The sequence below is a fragment of the Squalius cephalus genome, assembly GCF_949319135.1.
Source record: "Squalius cephalus genome assembly, chromosome: 18".
Taxonomy (NCBI): domain Eukaryota; kingdom Metazoa; phylum Chordata; class Actinopteri; order Cypriniformes; family Leuciscidae; genus Squalius; species Squalius cephalus.
The window spans coordinates 5,728,278-5,747,320 of NC_137139.1; the positions used below are offsets into that span (position 1 = coordinate 5,728,278).

The 19,043-nt window shown below is 36.0% G+C and overlaps 1 protein-coding gene across 1 annotated transcript in view; it reads right to left on the reverse strand.

Annotated features, from left to right (window-relative positions):
* The window catches only part of b4galt5 (UDP-Gal:betaGlcNAc beta 1,4- galactosyltransferase, polypeptide 5), a 35,125-nt gene continuing 16,082 nt past the window's right edge, over positions 1–19,043 (reverse strand). Inside the window, exons 2-9 of the mRNA XM_079848494.1 lie at positions 9,202–9,309; positions 7,820–7,933; positions 6,023–6,150; positions 4,818–4,934; positions 4,365–4,552; positions 4,149–4,271; positions 1,765–1,866; positions 1–663 (exon numbers count right to left, since the gene is read on the reverse strand). Of these exons, the coding sequence (XP_079704620.1) occupies positions 516–663; positions 1,765–1,866; positions 4,149–4,271; positions 4,365–4,552; positions 4,818–4,934; positions 6,023–6,150; positions 7,820–7,933; positions 9,202–9,309 (1,028 nt within the window). The 3' untranslated portion in view covers positions 1–515. The remainder of the gene's footprint in view (positions 664–1,764; positions 1,867–4,148; positions 4,272–4,364; positions 4,553–4,817; positions 4,935–6,022; positions 6,151–7,819; positions 7,934–9,201; positions 9,310–19,043) is intronic.

The window sequence follows — 19,043 nt, forward strand, 5'->3', positions numbered from 1 at the left end:
TTTTTTTTTTGTTTTGTTGCATTTATTAGTTTGATATTCTAACACACAGAACCAGCTGTGTTTGTTTCTGGCAGAGAAAGGGGCATAGTCCCCAAACCCTGCAATGGCTATTCTGAAGTGGTTTAGCATAACTGCCATCGACCTGTCCGATAACTTTTCTCGTTCCTGCTGTAAACATTCCCCCCCGGAGAAGCCTGATCAGAAGACACATCGCACCGGATCTGATCGGCCCGACGAGGGGAAACCAGCAGTTGGGGTTTTGGATTCCAGAACAGATCAATTTACATGATAGACAGACAGTGGATGAGTGACAAAGGAAAAATAAAAAGGTCAAATTTGGTGAAATTAACACAAAAAAAAGAAAATTAGGTGGAAAATAAAAAAATTAAAAAAAATTAAGTAAATGATAAAAGAAAAGACATGAGGATCTGTGGAATCACCCCCTTTACTAAAAAAATAACTAAAATCGATAAAGTGGTGTGGCATGTGTCTCTCCTGCCGTCCCGTGTGTGTTGTCAGTAGTCAGCGATGGGCGCCAGGTCTCGGCTGAGCGTCACTGACACGTTCGTGTAAAGACTCCTCCGGGACACTAGAGGGGAGTAATTCAAGTTATTGAGGCCATCCAGACTCTGTCTTTCCTTGGATCTACGAAGCAACTTGTATCTGAAAAGCAAAAGGAGATAATGTGCATAAGTCTTCAGCAACCTGTCGAAAACTGACACTTGACATATGGGGCCCTATTTAACGACGGGAAAAATGGTCAGCATGGTCTAAAAGGGTTGTCCCTATTCTCTTAATGAGGAATGGGTGTGTTTTGGGCGTAACGTGCAATAAACCAATCTGAGTCTCATCTCCCATTCCCTTTAAAAGCCAGTTGTGCTCGTGCCATGGCGGATTCACTATTACATGGAGGAATTTGCAAGCGGAAAGACTGAACGCTTCTCTAGCGAGGAAACGGATCTGCTCGTGTGCGAGGTTAAAGTCCCCGTGAACCGGAAGTTACGAACGACTTTTCTCCAGTTTTATGACGTATTTCCAAGTGAAACGGAATATTGAACAGAGGGCAGGGTTTTACTTAGCGCTCCTCCTCTCCATCTCTGCTCATAGCAGACTAACGGTTTGAGGGGAGTGGTTAAGCGTTTTCAAACCAAGCCGTCAAACCTACGTCATCAGAAAAAGATGCCATTCCACACTGTAAAAAATTTCTAACCCTCCCAAATCAAAAATTTCAAGTGACCGATAACATCTACATTTTTCAATTGGCCCAAGTGAAAATCTGTAAATTTAATTTTATAATTTACAGAATTTCACTTGGGCCAATTGAAAAATGTAGATGTTATCGGTCACTTGAAATTTTTGATTTGGGAGGGTTAGAAATTTTTTACAGTGCAGACCGGAAGTAACTTTTCAGATTTTGATTAAAGATTACCATGGTAAAAATTTTTTTTTTTAATATTTACTTGCACGGATTAATTGTTCACCACAAGACTAGTAATATGCGCTAACAAAGTAAATAGGGTAAATTTTGATTTCATGGGGCAATTTTGCTTTCACTTTAAAGCAAGCAGAACATCTACGGGACAAAGTGTGTTGTGGACCCGCCTATAGGCGCACATTACTAACACTAATGAGAATCATGACATTCTAGAACCCAACAATCCGTCCGCCATCACCAAACTACATGCGTCCAGGATGTCTTCTGGGACGTGGCATAAGAAATGGAGACTTCAGACATTCAGAAGAAGAGGCCTGTTCTCAACATACCTGCCCAGAAACTGCACCTCTCCTCGGTGGTGGTGTGGTATAGACATGTAGCGGCCCAGTTCTCCATGAGGACGACTCACTTTGTAGCCGGCGAACTGAACCCTGAAAAGAAACACACATATTAGAGTCAACAAAGTCTCAGGCCACTGCACAAACTATCAAAGTGTCTATTTGCAATATTTATTATGAACTATTTACGATACTCTAGTAACTAAACTCTATAGATGCAACATCATGCAAAAGCAATAGATTTTGGTTACAATAGATTTAGCCAAGATTAATTTATTCCATGTTTCATAACGGGGGTTAGACAAAACAAAGTGAGCAGTGTTTGGCTATCCTGGGCAACTAGTGTACGTCTTTAAAACTACAGAGAGAATATACTTTCAGTCGACTTTTTATATGAAATATACTTAAATTTATATAAGTGTACTTGGTTTATACTGACAAGAATACAGATTATATTTGGCCCATACAACGGTGCTTTTCACTGCTCCCATAGTGTATGACTGCAGAAAAAATATATATGTTTGTATTGAACATTTATGGAGCAACAGATTTTGTGTGCAAATAAATGCATAAAAGTGGTTAATATTGTTTAAAAATCATAAAAGTGGTTAATATTGTTTAAAAATCATATAAATGTAAGAGGTGGAGAGGGGGGGTATTTGTATTATACAAATACTTTAGGTAAAATAATGTTTTTTAATAATTTCTAAGTTAATACTTGTTCAAAATAATCACTTTAGCAAAGTTTGTACTATTTTTCTTGATTTTGATATATAAAATAATTAATTTTTTGTGCAATAAATATGCTGTCATTAAAATATGATAATTTGGAAATATATATTAAAAGATTCTAAAAGAATTGAAAGAGATCCCATAATAATTTAATATAGATTTACAGTAGTAACAATAAATTATATTTTATTATATGATATGATTAATTTCATATTTTTTTTTAAATATGATGGTTTCATTATAATAATGGTGATTATCTATAAGGTTAATAAAACCCAACTTAATATATGATATTTGCCATCTGAATCTAACCATGTCATGTCAACTAATGGAAAAGTCAGCCAGATATTTATTATTATGTTAATTATGTCTTTTACCACAAATACCATACTTTTACATATTCTTCTATTGTTGAAAAACTGCTGCTTTAATTACCTTAAACAAAACTGAAAAACATTAACAAGATCTTTGTCTCAAAATATAGTCAATAATTTTAGAGATTCTCATTTGCTACTTAAATCTACAACATAAAAAAACAAACAAAAAAAACATCAAATATTAGATCAAATTAGCTGTACCCTACTTAAGAAAAGTGTAATTTAGTTGGCTTGAAACAGATAACAGATAAACATTTGGCAGATTTTATTGATTATTCTTCAAGGTGTGAGTAAAGTATATGATGTTAAGTTCAATACTAACACTTTACAATAAGGTTCATTAGTTTACATTATTTAACTACCTTAGTTAAAATGAACAATACTTCTACAGCATTTATTAATCTTAGTTAATAGTAATTTCAACATTTACTAATACGTTATTAAAATCAAAGGTCGTTAACATTAGTTAATGTGCTGTGAACTAACATGAACAATGAACATCAGTATTTTTATTAACTAACATTAACAAAGATTAATAAATACTGTAATAAAACGCATACATGTTAGTTAATACATTAACTAATGGACCTTATTGTAAAGTGTTACCAGCTAATTTAAAGAAAACATGTATGTTTGCTGATATTATACTTCAAAATGTACACATATATTAATAAGTGATCTAGAAGGATATAGCTAGTTAACTAACAGTATACATACATATGCATTTGTAGTATAAATAACAGCTGCAATAGAAAAGAAAAACTTAAATGTAAACTTGAAGTGTCAAAGTCTACTTTTGTATACTTTTAATTTTAAGTATACTTTAATTTAGTCCTAAGAAGTGTGGATGTGGGACACTTACAAGTATACCAGCAGTTCATTCATACTAGCATACTATATTTAAATATACTATTCACTGTACTGATGAAATTAGCTTATTGTTGTTCTTTTTTTTGTAAAAGTAGTCATGTGATCTCAAAATTGTGACCCTCTCCATGTAAAATAAAACAGGTTTTATTAGGTTAGAGATATGATTATGACATATTCAAAGTATCATCTTTTATCTGTAAACCATCTTAATTGAGGAAAAGATTATTGGGAGCACCTTTAATCAGTAATTACTTTTATAGCATGTACTAGATTTAGTGGGATCCAGATAGTCACTATCAGCTTTTACAGTAATCTGGGAGCGTCTCTTTGGAAAAGATATGAGATCACAATGTTGTAAAAGCCTATTATTTGCTCTGAGGCGTTTCGAGCTCGTACCTGTGCCAAAGGTCGTCGTCTTCCCCTCCCCAGCCCCAGAAAGCGTTGGGAAAGCCGTTTATCTTCCGGAACTGATCCGTGGTCATCCCGCTCACGCCGCCAAAGAACTCCTCATAGGGAAGCCTGTACATGTCCCAGGAGGTGTTTATTCAGAGACGAATGATTCACACACTTCAAAATCGCATGCGAGGAAAACAGTGTATTGAGGAAACTTACATGTAAGAGTACTTGTTGAGTTTGACCGCAAAGTGTCTCGGCATGTCACCACAGCCATAGTAGTTGCGGTCGTTCTCCAGAATGTGGTCAACATCGTGGAATATCACGCAATCCCAGTTCAAGTCCTTCATGGCCTCTTTGAACCCGACATTAAACAGCATGGCACGATTGAACGGTTCGTTTCCGGCCTGTACACACACACACACACACACACCTTTACTCTTAGCACTATTGTAAAATGACTATTTGACAATGAAACAGGACTGCTTTAGTGCTGCCCATGACAATGGCAATCTTGCAGTAGCACATATTAGCAGAATGAATGTGTGTAAATCATTTGTAAAACCGTTTTTAGAAATGGTGTGTCAGTCCAAACTTTATGGGTGTGTTTCTAAAAGCTAACGGGGACTCTAAAGATCTCAGCCGGTGAGATTTACTCTGTAACTCTCTCACCTGTTCAATGACGTAGAAGCCGAACTGCAGTCTCTGTCTCTGCAGCGCTGGGATCAGATGGCGGAAAAGTATCGGAAGGTGCTCAAAGCGATTTCGGAAAGGAACCAGGATGGCCACCTAAAACATGAGAAATAGGAAAAACAACAGCAAAAATGAGGAAATATCAATTCAGAAAAAGCACTTGAATTACCCGTGTGTTCAACGTGCAGCGTCAAAGATTCCCACAGTTCAGCAGTGTGTTGTTGCAATATACATTCAAATATATAAGACGTATTTAGGGTCACTGTTGTCAAGTGTAGGTGTGTGTGTGTGTGTGTGTGTGTGTGTGTGTGTGTGTGTGTGTGTGTGTGTGTGTGCGTGTGCGCATTTTAGGGATATATACTGAATATTTAAGATATATTTGATATTTATTTGGTGTCTTCTAAACACTGTACCAATCTAGTATCTGATTTAAAAATCACAAATACAAAAAATACTGATGAGAGTTTGATTCGTTTCCATGAAATCCTGCAGTTATTTTTGTCCAATTTAATGAATTGCTTCATTACACTGATTCACTGACTAAAACTGCTTCATCACTCAGTGTTGAATTTCCCATTTTGCATTCTTAATTTTAGTTTTAAATTGATATCTCTTTTTATTTTATTTGTTATGTATTATAATATGGCCTGGTTTCACAGACAGGGTTTAGATTAAGTCAGGATTAGGCCTAGGATTAGGACATTTAAGTAGCTTTTATAAACGTGCCTTTAAAAAACATAACTGGTGTGCATCTTGAGACAAAACAGTGGCACTGATATATTTTAAGATACATGAGTGCAAGTTGCTTTCAGTTAAAACAGCTAAAACATGTATTTTAGTCTGGGACTAACTTAAGACTTGTCTGTGAAACCGGGGATATATATGTATATTATTATATTGAAGCATGTCAATGAAATTAAATAAAAAACAATCCTTGTACTTCTCGCATAAAGCATTTTAAATGAACTAGGCAAAAATTGTTGTTTGCAAATGAATCACTCAAACCCAAATGAACTCTTTTGAACACTGGTGTGGTTTTAACCAGACGAAGAGAAGTGAGCATCTCGCAAAAGAGCTTTTCATGCAACAACCTTTTTTCTCACTGGTTGAGATCTAGATCTCTAACCACAACACTTCTGAAGAAGGAAAGAGAAAGTAGGCACCACAGAGGTGTTTTCACTAACCTTCCAGCGTGGGAGACAGTCTTGAGGTTTCCAGTGGCCTCCGAGAGAAAGACTCGGATCTGCCCGATCCAGAAGTTTCTCCACTTCAGACAGAGAGATCTCACTCATGTTCACCTTCAGCCGGCCCTCTGACAGACAGGAGGAGAGAACACTCATCACTGCTGATCTTACAAGCACATATGTAGCTGATGACACCAGGAACACACACAAGCTCTGTATCAAAACCTTGGGAAAACCTAGTAGCCATGACAGCCATACTGGATGTCAGTTCAGTTTATTATTGCACATTATACTACACGGGGGCAGTTGAATGCTTGATTCTGATTGGTTGATGAATGTCCTAAGGTGTGCAATTATTTTCAGGGAAACGCACGGCTAAAGTAGTTCCAGCAGGTCTTAATTATTGTTTTGTGGCACAAAATTACATTTTATTATGTATTATGGATGTATTAGTTACTATGGAAAGCACATATAACTTTCACACTTTCATAACATCACACTCTCTCTCCCACTCAAACACACACACACATACACACACACACACTTGTGTGATGCTAGCGCTGCTCTGACGATTTTATCAGTAAAATAGTTTAGCAACTTAAAGCTCCATGACGTTTCTCACCAGCGAGGTGCAGATTAGGAGCTATTAGAAGACACTGGTGCTGAACACAGTTAAGAGACTCTGAGGTAACTCACACACGCTTAATCTCTCTCTCTCTCTCTCTCTCTCTCTCTCTCTCTCTCTCTCTCATAACTGCATTAGTCTGCTAGTATTAGTGGCTCAAGTCTCTGTTCTGAAATAACTCTAACTCTGAAATGACTTTTTGTAATTAGCAACGGTGGCGTGAGATGAGATGCGTAATAAATTAGTCCCACACACAAGAGCGTTTCAAGGACAGAGACCTGACAAACGTCTTGAAATACATCATCTGAACAATGTCTTGATGTGTGGTAACTGAAGTATAAGCGGAATAATTGACTTAATCGTTATCAAACTGGTTCCAGTTCGCATGGATCCGCGGAAACGACTTAGATTCTGTATTATGTAAGTAATTTTGCGATGTCAATTTGTAAAGAAAGACTGCGCACATATATATTCAAACGCGCATACCTATAGACTGAACACATAATATGCATGTGCACGCCGTCACCGCTTTCACAGATTCGCGGTTTTGAATTTTACACGGAAAGGATAACGTTTTTCAAAATGTTTCAAAACTTGCACCACGTTCTGGAGCCACCAAACGCTGTCGTCGAACGGCCAGAACGCATTAAACATTTTCTGTTAAAACGGTGTCGTGTTAGCGCCCCTAAGTTATAACTACTGATCTTTGCAATGGTTGTGAAGTCAAGTCATCTTCATTTATATAGCGCTTTTAACAATGTAGATTGTTTCAAAGCAGCTTTACAGAGATAGGCGTATAATTTAAGGTAACAGAGATTGTTTGGGTGAATCGATCAAAAACTATCTTTAGCTGGACAATAACTTTATTCTAGAGCTGCTGTAAAGCCTAAACAATCTCTGTTACTTTAATTTCCTATTATCTCTGTAAAGCTGCTTTGAAACAATTAATTTAGTTAAAAGCACTATATAAATGAAGATGACTTGACTCAAAAATCTCACCGATTGAATCTGTCAAGGAGAAGACGTCTGTACATCTCTCCCCTGTCCAAGTCTTTTCAGCGCTAACTTTTCACTGCGCGTCTTTAGTAAATCCTGACAGTAGTTTTTTAACACGAAAAAGCTGTTTTGTAAAGCTGTTAGTAAACTAGCTGTCCGTAAGTCTGTGCACTTACTCATGGAGGGCAGTTTCTCCGGGCAGACGTGATCCGGCTTGTACGTAAAGCCCAGCGGGAGGAAAGGAGTGGAGGGATCTTCTGTCTCGTTGAAGTTAAACTCATACGTGTAGTCTAGAAAGTGACAGAATCAAACAGTCATGCACATGTACATCACAAACATCTCCAGCACTGTCTTCCCTAAAGCCTGGCGTATCCTGACGCAGTGTTTCTCAACTCCAGCCCTCGAGTCGGGATCCACATCCCACAATGTTTTAGATTCTCCCTATTCAACACGCTGAGCCTCTGAGGAGTCGAATCCGGGGGTTTGATTAGTGAGACATGGAAAGCTTTCTGGTGGATCAGCCGAGTCCTAAAGCTCATCTTACATTCAAAAACATCTTTTACATACATCTTATTGAACAATTTCATCAAATCAATGTCGCAAAGTACTTTGTTAAGTACGGGTACACTGGCTTAAAAGCTGCCCTGTTTTATGAATGAAACATATGATTGGCTAAAGCAAGCCTCTTTCTACAGAGCATGGGATTGAAAAACTTTTTTGGCAACGTTTTATAATACTGTTCCTTCATTAATGAATAACTACACAGGAACAAATGAGTAACACAGTGTTAACATTCTAGTATTAACTAACAAGAAACTCTGATTAATGAATTAGTGAGTAATAGCGCTCAGTCTATGTGGAAGTTCACCATTAGCTAATCAATAACAACTATTTTTTTCATACTTCACTGAAGACTACAGGTTCATAATTAATATTAATAATGCACAATTTATAATAAAAGGTAACCTTCTAAAGGAACTAATAATAATTTAGATCAGTATTATAAAGTGAAAAACATGATAACTAATATTGACTGAAGTCATTGTAAGCTTTTGATATTTTTGTAAGATCTTGAATAGTAATTCCTTCTGATGGATTTGGTAACTTTAGTCATTACTGGAAAATCCCATGATTTTCACATTAGAGAACTGATCCAAATAATTAGTAGTTCCTTTAGAAGGATGTAGTAACACTTGAGTCTTTATTAATGAGTTACAATTACCTTATATTATCCATGATGCATTATTAATATTATGAACCTGTATATAGTAGTCTTCAGTGAGGTATGAAAAATAGTAGTTATTGATTAGCTAATAGTGAACTACCACATAGACTGAGCAATATTACTTACTAATGTGTTAATCAGAGTTTCTTTATAGTTAATTACTAGAATGTTAATAGTGTGTTACTCATTTGTTCCTGTGTAGTTATTCATTAATGAAGGAACAGTATTATAAAGTGTTTTTTTTTTTGTTTTTTTTTTGGTGGGTCTCAGAAGGATCTCATAACGCGTTTATCTGGTGAGGATATGCCATAACTGGATCAGGAGTGTGTGTACCTGTGCCGTTGACGTTGTAGGCACTGCGGACCATCTGCTCAATCACCTGAGCTCCCATGTTCCTGATCTGGATTCCCCGGGCCTGAGCCATGAACAGGTATTCATTAACTGATGGAGAGAGAGAGAGAGAGAGAGAGAGAGAGAGAGAGAGAGAGAGAGAGAGAGAGAGAGAGAGAGAGAGAGAGAGAGAGAGAGAGAGAGAGAGAGAGAGAGATAGTGTTATACCACTAGAATAACTATATACTGTACTGACACAACTCATTATTATGATTATGGCCATCAGTCTGTGAGACATTTATAACATTTGGGCCATAAACACGAGTTCATCTTCAAAAAGAACAGCAAGAGAGAAGAACATTTCCTACTTAAAGGAATATTTAATGAAATGTCACGGAGATGATAAGGTTTTTAACGTGCGTCTTGGAACCTATTTCAAAGTCTGCGTTCTGGAGCCATCAAACGCTGTCGTCGTGCAAATCAACGTCCAGGACGTATTAAACGTTTTCTGTTTTCAGTTAGAAAGGTGTTGTGTTAGCAATAAGTTAATAACTAATGATCTTTGCAATGGAAGTGAATCAATCAAAACTAACTTTAGCTGGACAATAACTTTATTCTAGATCTGCTAAAAGACAAAACAATCTCTGTTACTTTAATTTCCTATTATCACTGTAAAGCTGCTTTGAAACAATCTATATTGTTATAAGCGCTATATAAATGAATGTGACTTGACTTGTTGACTTGAAAAAGGAGATGTTAGGAAGGATGTTCAGCTGCTCTTTTCTATTGAATGAAAGTGAATGTTGACCGTGGGCTCTTCCAGTGTGTGACAGGAGTACACAACACTTGTGTGATATATTCAAGTGTTCTCAAGCCATGTGATAGGAAAAGTTATTCATTATAAATTAAAATTCTTCCCATACACTACTTAAGTCTGCACATATTGCATTTTGGCCGAGGAGAAGAGTATCAGTGAATATCTGCTGAAGTTTCAGTCTCGCTCACATCTGTCACATGCTTTCAGGACGAAGCACACAAGCTATGGACTACTTTTATAGTATGCTTATTTTTTTTGTTGTTGTCATTTTTCTAGCTTGAGCCTCATCATCATTAACTTTCACTGTATTGAAAAAAATAAATAAATAAAATTGTTCCATGAAAAAAAAAAGAAATATATATATATATATATATATATATATATATATATATATATATATATATATATATATATATATATATACAGTGCAATGCATAAGTTAATACACCCATGCTAAAGTTGACTAAAAAGAGGAATAAAAAATCATATTTTGGAAATTGAACTTAATTCCTTAATTTGAAAAATTAGGAAAAATCCAACCTTTAAGGACACCAATTTTCTTTGTGAATGAATAATGTATCGTAAATAAATAAATGTTCTTCCTTAAAATACATGGTGCATAAGTGTGTACACCCCTATGTTAAATTCCCATAGAGGCAGGCAGATTTTTATTTTTAAGTATTTTTTTTTTTATTAATTTTTAGGATACTATGCATCCTGATAAAGTTCCCTTGGCCTTTGGAATTAAAATAGCCCCACATCATCACATAGCCTTCACCATACCTAGAGATTGGCATGGTTTTATTTCAGTTAGCCTAATAGCTAGTTTGATTTGCATTGAGAGATGATCTTATGGAAAGTACTCCATGCCAATCTCTAGGTATGGTGAAGGCTATGTGATGATGTGGGGCTATTTTAATTCCAAAGGCCAAGGGAACTTTATCAGGATGCATAGTCTCCTGGATCCATGAAGTAACTGGCCTTTAAAAATAAAAATCTGCCTGCCTCTATGGGAATTTAACATAGGGGTGTCCAAACTTATGCACCGTGTATTTTAAGGAAGAACATTTATTTATTTACGATACATTATTCATTCACAAAGAAAATTGGTGTCCTAAAAGGTTGGATTTTTCCAAATTTTTTAAATTAAGGCATTAAGTTCAATTTCCAAAATATGATTTTTTTATTCCTCTTTTTAGTCAACTTTAGCATGGGTGTATTCACTTATGCATTGCACTGTATGTGTGAAATGAATGACATGAGGGTGACACGGTGCTATTATTAATTTAATTTAATTTAATTTAATTTAATTTAATTTAATTTAATTTAATTGTATTTAATTGTATTTAATTGTATTTAATTTTATGAAAACCAGTCAATTGATTAAGAAATATTGCAGTTGTTTCTTCATCCCCCCTCCATTACATTCCTCACTGCCCAGTCCACATCACTCAATGGCGACTGTGTGGTGCTAACCCGCTGAAAATCCCAGCATGCCGTTCTGCGTTGGTCTTTTCAGCAGGCGAGAAAGGAGCGAATGCAAGTTTCTGGAACACAGCAAAAGTGCTGGACCTTCTTGCATCATTGGCCACAATAAAGAGCCAAAAAATATAGTTTTTTTTTTTTTTTTTTTTTTTTACAATAGTGTAAATATATCACATAATGTACACATATTGTATGCAAAGTGCAACACCTTTAACAAATCTATTTGCATAGTGGTGTTGGCTGGGAGAGAAACCCACAGGCTAACCCACAGGCTGCTGTGAGCGCAATTTCACACGTTCAACTCTTTCATCCATTCAAACCTTATTTTCCGGCATTAATGTTTGATTTTTGTATCAGCAAGATAAAATGTGGTGTGCCATCATTTAATGCTGGACTCCGTCCTTCACGAGTTTGTATGTGTGTGTGTGTCCTGTGCAGTCACAAGGCCGCACAGATAAAGCAGAAAACAATCGCTCTTTATGAGTGTCCCTCAGATAACCCTGAACACATCTTCATGCTCACACTCTGAGTGAGTGTGTGTATCTCTACATTTACAACTGCAGTCGCTCCCTGAAACACTGAACACGGCCACAGCCCTGAGATCTCGTGCAGAAGCTCTGGAAGAGTCAGCGGGACAGTATGTGGTTATTACTGCACTGAATAAGGACTCAACTCATTGAATGCTTTTTATTTTTTTGCATGGGCTTTTTTATTTTATTTTACTTACTGTAGCTTCCAAAATCTGAGATAATTTAATTTTGTCAATTTAAATACACTGGACATAAACACAGTAAATTAAGTTGAGTTTATTTGCAGTAAACAATAGTTTTTTACAGAGCTCATCTCTGTTTAAAATTATATTTTTTACATACACACATGCTACAACAGCTTTGTCCATGTACATCTAAAATATTCTGTTCAAACACACTCACACTCGGACACACACGCACGCACGTGAAAGACTGAAATCTTTTATTTACAACTTTGTGAAAACAGTTTTTACAGCATACATTGGATATATCCTCAAACCATCAGGAATTATGGTATTGAAAGTACCTTATTCATCAATAATGTAACAAGAGGCTGTGGCAAAGCTGCCAACACTCACACATTCACCGCGAGACTCACGCGATCGACACTCTTCACACAATCTCACGCCACACATCCATTTTCTCACGCACAGAAAAAAATACAAAGCATAGAGGACACGGAGACCGACAGACACTAGACAGAGCAGGTTACTTATGATATTAAAAAAATCTCAGCTCTCAGATTATGTCAATTTTATTACGAAATTCAAACAATAAATACCGTTTTTGCGCTTGTAAATGTTACGTGACAGATCACTAACGGCACGTGACCCGATCATCTCTACTAGCTAATAGTAAATAAACACGAACAATGTTGAAAGATACAGTAGCCTACAACTTACCGAAATGTATATTCCTCATACATGATATTGATCAATCAGTGTTTTTCATCCGCGGAAAGGGGTCAATAAAAACAGTTGGAGAACAATTATGTCACATAACATTTACCTCAGGAAAGCCATTTAATGACCATAATATGGGCTACGTTAGTTGGCTACGTTAGTTGGCTAGAAAAAAAGAGCTATAGAGAGTAGGCTATTTTGCTAAATATGTGTACTATACGTATTTATTATATTTTTACTTGACAATTTTTATTTTACTTTTACTAAAGTTGTTAGTATAATAAAAAAAACACATTATTATTTAATTTGAGTTATTTTTTACCTTAAATAATACTACCAGCTGATAGGGCTCTCTGTATGTTTACAGCATTAGCTGAGATTTTTTTTTCTTGAGAAAAATAAGGCCTATCTTGTGTACCTAATATTTATCCAAATGAGTCAATATTAAATCAAATCAGAAGAATTTAATTTCATTGAAATTGTGAAATTTGTGTCAAGCAATAAAAAAATAATAAAAAAAATGTAGCTTACCAGAAATTGTACCATGTAATTGTACCCCCCCCCCCCCACCCCCACATCCACATACATCTCACTCCAAGCTAAACTCAAAAGTTGGCAGCTATGGTTATACTGTGGATATAGTCACAGCTACTGGACAACAAAGTATATTCACAATATATCCTTGATTGGTAACACGAATACTGTTCCTTCATTAATGAATAATTCATTAATTTTATTCATTAATGAAACATTCTAGTAACTACTATTAACTAACAAGAAACTCTGATTAACAAATTAGTAAGTAATAGCGCTCAGATGAATGTAGTAGTTCATTATTAGCTAATCAAGAACTACTATTTTTTTCATACCTCCCAGAGAACTACTATCTATAGGTTCATAATTAACATGAATAATGCATAATTTATAATAAAAGGTGATGGTAACCCACTAGTAATGACTCAAGTATTACTACATCATTCTAAAGGAACTACTAATTATTTGGATCAGTATCTAAAGTGAAAAACATGATAACTACCTAATATTGACTGAAGTCACTGTAAGCTTTTGAGATTTTTGTAAGATTTTGAATAGCAATTCCTTCCAATGGATTTGGTAACACTTCAGTCATTACTAGTGTGTTCCCATGATCTTCACTTTAGATACTGATCCAAATTATTAGTAGTTCCTTTAGAAAGATGTAGTAACACTTGATTCATTACTAATGGGCTACCATTACCTTATATTAAACATTGTGCATTATAAATATTTATTAACCTGTATATAGTAGTTCTTATAGTCTTCAGTGAGGTATGAAAAATAGTAGTTATTGATTAGCTAATAGTGAACTACCACATCCGACTGAGCGCTATTACTTACTAATTCGTTAATCAGAGTTTCTTGTTAGTTAATAGTAGTTACTAGAGTGTTACTAATGCATTACTCATTTGTTCCTGTGTAGTTATTCATTAATGAAGGAACAGTATTATAAAGTGTTACCCCTTGATTTTTGTAAAGCAAGTTATTGCGTGGACTAATCAACCGGTTCTGCCAGTTGTCTGTGTTTGCTAGTGTCCACAAGTCATGTATTACTTCAGCTGTTCTCGTTCTAAACCAGGAGCGTTTCAGTCATATACTGTCATATACATATACTCATATGCTGATAAGTATATCCACGCCGTGGGCAAAGATCAGAAAGCAACATGTGCAATGAAGAGCTGCTTATTACTGACTATGGATAGACGACATTTTCTAGTTTTGTTTTCAGTTTTTTAAACGACGGCGACACAATTTCAGTGTGAGAAACCACTGCAAACGATAAAGTCAAATCACAAACTATTTCAGACAATTACTATAGAGATTCATTTGCGAATCTAATCGTTAATCAGTTAATCCCATTGTAGCGACATGATATTGTCATGATATATCAACACATTATGATTAACACAAATTAATAAGTCTAACCTGCAGATACTATAAGTATATCCAACTTTTCGCAAACACACATAAAGCGATATATACTATAAAGCAAATCTCAAATGCTTGACTGTTTATCAGCGCAAAATGTGAACTATATTATTATATAATATGCAAAATGCAACTATAAGTCATGAAGATATTATAAAGATTAACATCATGATTTTCTGTAAAGCTGCTTTGAAACAATGAGTACTGTGAAAAAAAGCTATACAAAGAACATTGTGTATTGTGAAGTAACCTGTATTGGAAAAATATATTGGTAATTGAGCAAAAGTGAAAATAAAGTGAAGCCGGAAAGCTCAGCATTCCCAGAGCGGCCTGTGAATGAGCCGTGCTGCTCCGAGGAGGACACAAACCAGACACAAGTGGGACACTGTTTTCCACTGCAAGCCAAGAGTCATTCACAGAAACTGAACACTAACACACCAACTGCTTAAAGGTCGAGTAGCCAATGTTTTTCATACACACTTGTGTTATCCTGGTTGAAACTCTCTTCACATCCTGATAGCAATCAATAAGAGAAGTGGTCTCAATATTTAAAAATGTACATATATCTTCTATATGTGTTCGTCCAATCATTGCACTGGGTCCGAATCCTGTCAACATGTGTATTTCCATCCCTCTGCGCACTTGTTCACTGAACCGAAACGACAAGTTCCAGTCATAACCGTAATGAAGAGATGGCAACCCGTGACGTTCTCAGAGTGTCAACACTATCAACGCTGAAATGAATCTGCAGCAGTCAGGTGGTGCAACCAGAGCTCTGGAAGTTCATTATTATTGTAATGTTATGTGCTTTGAGACATGAGGTAGTTTAACACTGTGTCTCGTCTCGTGACGCTCTCGATCTCATGCTTTCAATATCACGTAAAAAAATGATGTGATCAATAAGTTACGACAACATATGTTTTTACATTGCTTTGACTCATCAAAATAAGTTAAGCAATTTTCAAAACAAATTATAACAATTATACAAGATTCAACTCATTTTTTAACTCAGTTTAAAGTCATTTAAGTTGAAATGACTTAAACATCCAATTTGATTGTACTAAAATATTTTTTTTTTTTCCAGTGTACTAGCTTCATCTCTTCCTACCTTTAACTACTTTCTGGACAACTACTAAGAAAACACAAATTTTCATTAAAATCTTTTTTTATTGTGTAAATCGATGAACTTCTCCTTCCTCTAGAAGATTGAGCTCCAGGCATGTAGACTCAGCTCAGTGTTTGGTCAGTTTCACCTCACGGATGTTACTATACCTTGTGTTTTAGCATAGCTGACCAATTCAGGCCCTCAACCATTCATCTTACAATAGCATTGTTTTTCTGTTTTAGTTTTTTGAGGACACATTAATGTGGAGATTTCATCCACTAATGGTGGTTTATATCTTTTATAAAAATATATCTCTTGAACTATGCAGTAAGAGAAGCAAGAGCCTCTATAAAAAATATCTATATTTAAAAGGATCTTATCTGTGACTTTTCTTTCCAATGAAACGATTAGATGAGGATCACTGTATTTTCTTCTTCTCAAAGAACAACAGCACACAACGCTTTTAGCATAACATATTATGACCAATAAGAGCATCAATGGGCTTTTCATTAATACCAGTCTAAAGCACAAAACTAATAAACATCTCCATAAACCTGAGTGATTCCGATTCCTTTATCTCGTTTCCATGCATCCTGAATCCTGATGACCTCAAGCTTCTACGGCAAACATTTGTGTACTGCGTATATTTGAGATATAATTACATTCATGTGTGCCATTATGAGGAATTGTTTGTGTAATATAATATCAGCACATATTTTATAGCTTTATTGATTTATCCTGACATGAACCATCTGATGCCCTGTCAGCAGTTTGCCAACATTTCAACCTCGCCGTAAACTGCTCGTGACTTCAGGAAGCTGGGGTCACATGATCATGAGCGGGGGGGTTTGGGGGGGGCTGGTTCTGATTAAAACACTTAAAAACATGCAGTTCAGACTAAATATGGATCTGATGGTCTATTAATAAAAGCACTGCTTGACAAAAAAAGAAAAATATGAAGCCTCACTTAAACTTCAAAAGTTTGGAGTCGCTAAGATTTTTTTAAAGGCTGCGTTTATTTGATGCAGTAAACTCTCATTACTCCAGTCTTCAGAGTCACATGATCCTCTGCTCAAGAAACATTTATGATTAGTGTTGAAAATTCATAAATGCATTTACTTTTCTGGATCCTTTGATGAAAAGAACAGCATTTATTTGAAATAGAAATCTTTTGTTACATTATAAACGAACTTTTCTGTCAATTTTCAATGAATTGCATATATAAATATATTTATACAGAGAGACACATGCTAGCAATGACCTGATCTGAACTCTGCACCACATCACATGAAGGCCAGTCATGCTGTACTCATAAGACATCAGTGTATAGCCCACCCGTGCACCACACACACTCACACACACACACACACACACACACACACACACACACACATACACACGCACACACACACACACACACACACACACACGATTAGTGGTGCTGAGGCGAGCTTCACTGTTACTACTGCTCATGCTTTGGACATTAGTGATTAGCTGCAGTGTAATGTCAGATCGCAGTGGCGGAAGGGTCTGAATTACAGCCACACAATCACAGGAAGCTCTTCACACACACAACTGAAGTGCTACCTGGAGTTATTCTTACTAACACTTAAAATAAACTATAAATGCTGATGTGGTTTATACACACTCACAAAAGCACACACACGTCTGCTTCACTATCTTTATGGGGACTCTCCAATGACACAATGGTTTTTATGCCGTACAAACTGTATACACTAACCCTTACTCTAAACCGGCCCATCACAAAAAACACACACACAGCTTTATGAATATAGTTATCTAAACGGGGACATTGCATAAGATTCCCATTGTTTATACATAAAGCCGTGGCCAAAAGTATTGACAATGACATCGATTTTGCGTTTCACAAAGTTTGCTGCTTCATTTGTTGTGGTGTTGATTCACATAGTTTCTAGATTATTGAGCATGGAGTCTCCATCAGTCAGGATCTGGATCTGGCCCAGGAGCTGGTTTGCAATATTTACAATTGTCCTATATAAACAATGGGTGTGAATGAGAACTCCCAACATATGAACACAAGTGTGTGTGTGTGTGTGTGTGTGTGTGTGTGTGTGTGTGTGTGTGTGTGTGTGTGTGTGTGTGTGTGTGTGTGTGTGTGTGTGTGCGTGTGTGCGCGCGTACATTAAGTGATTTATGTTAGGAGGACATAACATTCACAACACAAAATTTCCCCCAGTCTATCCAGACCATTAGATGCCAAATATGCTCATTTTAAAGATGATGATGTTACATCCATGAGCTCATTAACATTTACTACATATCAACACTTAACACTTAGAAATCTGAACAGTCACTGTACACTCTATCAAGTACCATACTAGCTAAACTTTTTGGCAAAAAAAAAAAAAAAAAAAAATTATATTCAATGAACGGTGACATATGATCTACTTTTGGCCTGTTTAGAAAAAAATAAAATAAAAAAATACATGTAAAATAAAAATCACTGTCCTTTTTTTCTTGTGGCATATGCCTTGCAGTTTAGGATGAGACTGATGTTGATCAGACTGATGTTCTCAGATGGATACAATAAACCTGATTCAATAAACCGGCTCTATCATGACACGGTGAGCCTGAGACCTGCTGCCATGACGACGAGATCCACAAAGGTCCCTGTTGCTGTAACAACAGGACAAACGTCTCATCTGCTGTGTGTGATAAGTCTCTCGCCCCTCAATGTGTTGTGCAGACACGTCAAGAGCGAAACATCAAAGAAAACGCAAAGCTATTTCTGCATCAAGTGTTAAAAATGAAAGTGAGCTTTAGATGGAAGTTGCGATAGTCTTTTCTTCCCTGTTGTGACGAATATCTGAGTGAAATGGAATTGAATGGTTGTGGTTTGCTATTGGCTGATGTCACTGCAAGGGGGAGAGGAAGATATTCTGATTCCATTTTGGTTTCTTGGTGACTTTATGCATCAACACTGTAAAAAGTGAACAGTTGGATCAACTTAAAAAAATTACTTCAATTGGTAACACATAAAGAAATTAAGTTTTCTCAAC